The sequence below is a fragment of the Musa acuminata genome, chromosome BXJ2-9 (assembly GCF_036884655.1).
Source record: "Musa acuminata AAA Group cultivar baxijiao chromosome BXJ2-9, Cavendish_Baxijiao_AAA, whole genome shotgun sequence".
NCBI lineage: Eukaryota > Viridiplantae > Streptophyta > Magnoliopsida > Zingiberales > Musaceae > Musa > Musa acuminata.
This window is the reverse complement of record NC_088346.1, coordinates 44,253,235-44,258,810: the sequence shown is the minus strand read 5'-3', so window position 1 is coordinate 44,258,810 and position 5,576 is coordinate 44,253,235. Positions and strand designations below refer to the sequence as shown.

The following is a 5,576-nucleotide window of genomic DNA, read 5'->3' as shown; positions in this document are numbered from 1 at the left end:
GAGAAAAATAAGAAAAACCTCTTTAGACTATCGACTGACTTGATCGTCGAAGAGGTCGAGCCGAGCTCTCCCGACCCAACCTGTGTGCAGGGACGAAAACGAAGTGTCTCCCACCGAAGGCCCAGGCGAGTGGTCCCCTTCCGGAAAAAACAGTGAGATCGGACCACCGCAGTCGACTACCTCAGAAGTCTCAAGGGTCGTTCAGGAAAATTTCCAATCATTCGGCCCCGAGGCCACGGCGTAAAGATGTTGACACTAACAGGAGGCACATAAGCATCCAATATTATATTATTTGGAAGATTTTATTCCAATCCATCGTAGATCTAATCAATTCGAAAAAAAAAAGGTCAAAAGTATTTTTTAAAATATCACATATAAAATCAGCATCCGAATATTCTCGAGTCAACGACCAACGGAAGAAATAAGAATAAAACTTTATATTCTTCTTTTAGCTCATGTGATTTGACTATGCATATCGAGTTTTTTAATTAACTTGAAATATTTATCATATTAATTACGAACAAAAATAAAAATTATCTTTATGATGATAATTATGTAATTATAATTTTATTAGGTTCCATAGTTTCTCTAAATTAGAACCATCTGTTAGACATTTTGTTCTGTATCTGAACCAGCTGAGTTGTTGGGTTTTGTCTCATGCTTCCTTTTTCCTCGAAAGCTCTCTTTCTCTCTCTCTCTCTCATTGAGATTTGAAGAGATCAAATTGCAGGCGCCATCGCCCATTCAGCTGAAGACTTTCCAGATCGCCGGTTGTCGGCCACCATTACCAACCATCGAGTCAATGGACATGCAGTCTGCCGACCTCCAACGCAAGCCTTCTGCGTTGTGTATATCAACCTCACAAGTTCTTCACTGTCTTCCCCATCCCTTCAACACATTTCTCCACTTTATCGACTTAACTCCGTTGAGCCAAGGCAGTGCCAATGGACGTAACGGTGGAGAACAGAGCCATGAAGGGAGTGAGGTACCTCTGTGAAAATGGCATCACAAGGATCCCTCCCAGGTACGTCTTGCCCCTCTCCGATCGGCCCCGGCTCGCGCCGGCCGTTCGTAAACCCAATCTCCAGCTTCCCGTCGTCGACTTCGGCCAGCTGCTTTCGCCCGACCGCGCCAGCGTCCTCGAGACATTAGACAGAGCTTGCAAGGAGTATGGCTTCTTCCAGGTACGTTAACTGCACTCGTGAAGGGTTCATTCTGTAGGTTGACACTCAGGTTGAATGATCTACATGGTCTTTTGCTGTAGGTGGTGAATCATGACGTAGATGGTGAGGCTATTCGGAGAATGATCGACGTCGGGAAGAGGTTCTTTGAGCTTCCGTTCGAGGAGAGAGAGAGGTACATGACGACCGACGTGAGGAGCGCAGTGAGGTACGGGACCAGCTTCAACCAGACCAAGGATCGAGTGTTCTGTTGGAGGGACTTCTTGAAGCTGAGCTGCCATCCTCACGACACTGTTCTTCCACACTGGCCTTCTTCTCCCACGGATTTGAGGTGACGAGAACATATATATCCTCATTTGTATTAATGGCATGCAGCTACTAATGTCGTGTCACTGCTCTTACAGGGAGGATGCAGCTTCATATGCCAAGCACGTCAAGTCCTTGTTCTTGGTCGTCATGGCGGCCGTCCTCGAGAGCCTCGGTGTGGGAACCTCCGCTCTCGACGAGTTCGACGCCGGATCACAACTCATGGTGCTGAATTGCTACCCAGCGTGCCCTCAGCCTGATCTTACCCTCGGGATGCCGGCCCACTCCGACTACGGCTTCCTCACGTTCGTCCTCCAGGACGAGGTCGAGGGCCTCCAGGTGCTGCACCGCGACGAATGGATCACCGTCGAGCCCGTCCCGAACGCCTTTGTCGTCAACGTCGGCGATCACCTTGAGGTCAGTACGCAACCAAAATCTATCGCATCATGCCGAGGTCTCAGCTCAAACTGAACCACCTGTTGCATCAGTTTGCCAAACAATGAGGAAGCTGCATGCTCCCATGCATTTACGTAGGTCTTAAATTGGATCAAAGAATTATATATATATATATATATATATATATATATATATATATATATAATTCAGAATCGCTCTAACACATGACAGATGGAGAGAATCCAAAATGTTTTAGTATGTTATTTTTGGAAAAGAGAGAAAGATTTAAAATAAAAAGAATTCAGATATCAATAAATTAACCACAAAGAATTTAAACATTTTTTTTCATATTTATTAGAAACATGATAGCACCCAAAGTATTACTCATATCTTCTTTTTCCCTCACAGAAAGTTAGATCTTATTCTCTCATATTTACTATGATTCCTTGTACTCTTGAGATATTGACTCTAAAAATTATAAAACACTTTTCAATCCAACAATTATATGTATCTGTACCAATCAAAGGGATGAACCTAATAGGAATCTGGATGCACCAAATCGATGATATTTCAGATATTTAGCAATGGAAGATACAGTAGCGTGCTGCACCGGGTGTTGGTCAACTCCTCCAGGTCGCGGTTGTCCGTGGCCTCCCTCCACAGCCTCCCGTTCGACAGCGTCGTACGGCCGTCGCCGGAGCTCGTCAACGAAGGGAACCCCAGGATGTACGTGGACACGGATTTCGCCGCTTTCCTGGACTACATGTCCTCCTGCGAGCCCCAGCGCAAGAACTTCGTCGACTCCAGGAAGTTGACCCGCCGCCCATAGTCGTCCATCCAAAACCCGTTGACGTTGACTTGCCCTACCTGGTTTCCCTGTCCTGAGTCACGAGTCTATTGTGAAATACCATTATTGAGATCAGTAGTGTTCTTGTGTAGTCTTTTGTATCGAATCCTATATGTATGTCTTTTTCTCTAGTTGGTATGAGAGGTGTGATGGAGTTTAAGATACATTGGATCTCCTTCTAATAGTTAAATTTTGGGATCAATAGGATCAATATAAATTATTATCAGTAAACTCTTTATCTTTGTTTTCCAATTGTACAACATGCATGGTGCATGAAGAGATCAAATCAGCCAAACGCAATGCGAGAAACCAAGCGTTTCAGTGACATCCATGACAGCACCAAAAAGCTCAGCAGCTACGAATGATTTGTTAATCATGTCAGGGAAGACACTTCCCTGACAACCCACTGCAGAAGTCGCCATTGCTTTGCTGACACCCTTTGGCAGAGCTCGCCAACTCCACGTGCATGGATGCGTTCCCTTCCATGGAAGGCCGAAGACGCAGAAACAGGGTGGTCCTCTTTCTCCACTCGATTACCTGTGAGTACTAATTTCCCTACCCTCGAGGGATATGCTGGCTCATGATCCGCAAGGTATCCTATGAAACCTGTCGGAGAAAACAACATGTTCTAGGAGTACTCTAACTTTTCATGCTCTCTGAAGCTCCACCTGAAGTGCCCATTCCCAACCTGGTTATTGTGTGCTGCATGCTTCTCAGGTGAAGGTCGGTTGGTAGATGATGACAAGCAGAAAAAGAGAGAGTAGAAGATAAAGACATCCTAAAGGAAACCTTTGAGAAAGTAAAAGTTTTGAGGACATCAGCTTGGAATGAGTGGAAGAGATAAGAAGGCCAACGGACACCAACCAACAACATCCTTCACAAGAGCTCCACCTTCTTTAGTAAACCTTAGGGTTCAGTTGGCCTCCCCAAAGCTAACTCCTGTTTCGACTGACGCTTCGATGGAGGGCGGCGAGGACGACGAGGAATGCCACACACCGACGTCTGAAGAGAGTAGGCTGCCGGTCTTCCCACGGATCTGCCCGCCTGCGCCGAAGAAGACGAGGAGGTCGGCACCATGCAAAAGGAGACACTGGTCGTCGGAGCCGGAACTGATCGTGGTGGGAACTGAAGAGATGGAGCAGCTGTTCAGGTGGAGAGATCAGCAAAAGGATGACCACAGTCTTGCAAAGAAGAGAAGGGTTCACAAGACAAGCGAGATCTCATCGTGATTGCCCTCTTCAAAATGATTCTCGCAACTCTATGCCTTGACTGAATCCCATATGTGTAATGCATACTCTCTCTCTCTCTCTCTCTCTCTCTCTCTCTCTCTCTCTCTCGTATACTAAGAAGACAAGCTTAATCCCTTATAATTAAGCCCTGCATTCCATAATAAAGGTAAGTCTATCCTTGCAATCAGAATTCGGCTATGCTTCGTATTTTCATCAAATTGACACGATACCAACTGTGCACATAACACTCATGAGAAGAAAATATGATCTAATTTAATTAAATATTCATTTCATTGATTTTGGTCTATTTAGAAACATTTTGCATACAATTTTTTTAGGTCTTTATGGATGCCAATTATCAATGCAATGTAAGGAATATGGTTGTTACTAAATTGAATCTGATCCGAACCCATCTAAAATCCAATTTGATTCAAGTTATATATGATGATTAGTTTAACTAAGCTTATGCATTGTATGGTATGAAGTCCTATGAAGGGAGAAATCATAATTCATTGCCTGCAAATGTATTAGCAATCGATATATTGCATAGTAGAAACTATTATATGAAAAAAATAAAAAATTTAAATAACACAATTTCAAGTTTCCAATGGGATTCCATGAGATTCAGAACCCCTTAATATTTTTTACTTGTTGATTTGCTTTTTACAAGTTAAACTCTTTCTTGTTGGTAATATAGTATAATCTATACTACATGTTCCAATCATCCAACCAAAATGCACCCTCAATATAATAAGACCATTGCTATATTTTAATGAGATCATACTTCCTTCTTGCTCGGAGGAAACTTACTTCAAAGATGGCAGTAAAATTAGCTCATGTAATTATTAAATAAATATCTAAATATAATTATCATATTTTTAATTTTCGTTAGTTGATTCGGCATAACACTTGACATTTTATATTCTAAAGTCAATGTGACCGAGGTTTGTCATATCGAAGTGTATCGCCCGTATTAGACGGTACGTACCGATTCGATAGGTTACCGGTACATGTACTGTCCATTACCGTTATAGTGCTACAGTACTATATTATAGCATCACTGTAGTGCTACAGTATTATACTAAATTATATATATATATAATCCTCGAAAATTAGTAATTTACATACACATTCCTCTAAATATTAGTTTAGAATATTCGAATATATATATATATATATAGGTATTTTATAATTTTATATATTTTAAGAGGGACAAAAATAGTTATTTTTGAAATACAAGGATAGATTTGTAAAAACACTACACTATAAATTGGCGCCCCGCTCGAAGCCTCGAACTCCGCGGCCTCTGCCTCTCCTCATCCCCTTCTTTCTCCCTGCCTTGCATCGACAAATTGGTCTCCCCCAGTCGCGAGTCTCCTCTTCGGGTCGATCTCTCACCAACAGGTCGACATTTGTAAGAATTATTTCCTCAGATTTCGATCCCTCGGTCCCTAATTTTGCCTTTTGCTAGGTATCTCATCGTTGCTCTGTTTGTTGGATTGATCGGTTGGTTCGGTCTGCAGTCGAATTTGTTTGGGATACCATATTATCATCTTCTTGGTAGTATTGAATTTTTAGGGGTTTAATCTTTACTTTTCTGTTCTAATTTTTCATCTA

General features: G+C 42.4%; 1 protein-coding gene across 1 annotated transcript; it reads left to right on the top strand.

The window, feature by feature from the left end:
• Positions 1–893: 893 nt before the first annotated feature.
• On the top strand, positions 894–2,843 carry LOC135622177 (probable 2-oxoglutarate-dependent dioxygenase SLC1). Its single transcript, XM_065123819.1, has 4 exons — positions 894–1,184; positions 1,265–1,512; positions 1,586–1,904; positions 2,458–2,843. The coding sequence occupies exons 1-4, from the start codon at positions 945–947 to the stop codon at positions 2,710–2,712; spliced, it is 1,062 nt and encodes a 353-aa protein (XP_064979891.1). The 5' UTR covers positions 894–944; the 3' UTR covers positions 2,713–2,843.
• The last annotated feature ends 2,733 nt before the right edge of the window (positions 2,844–5,576 follow it).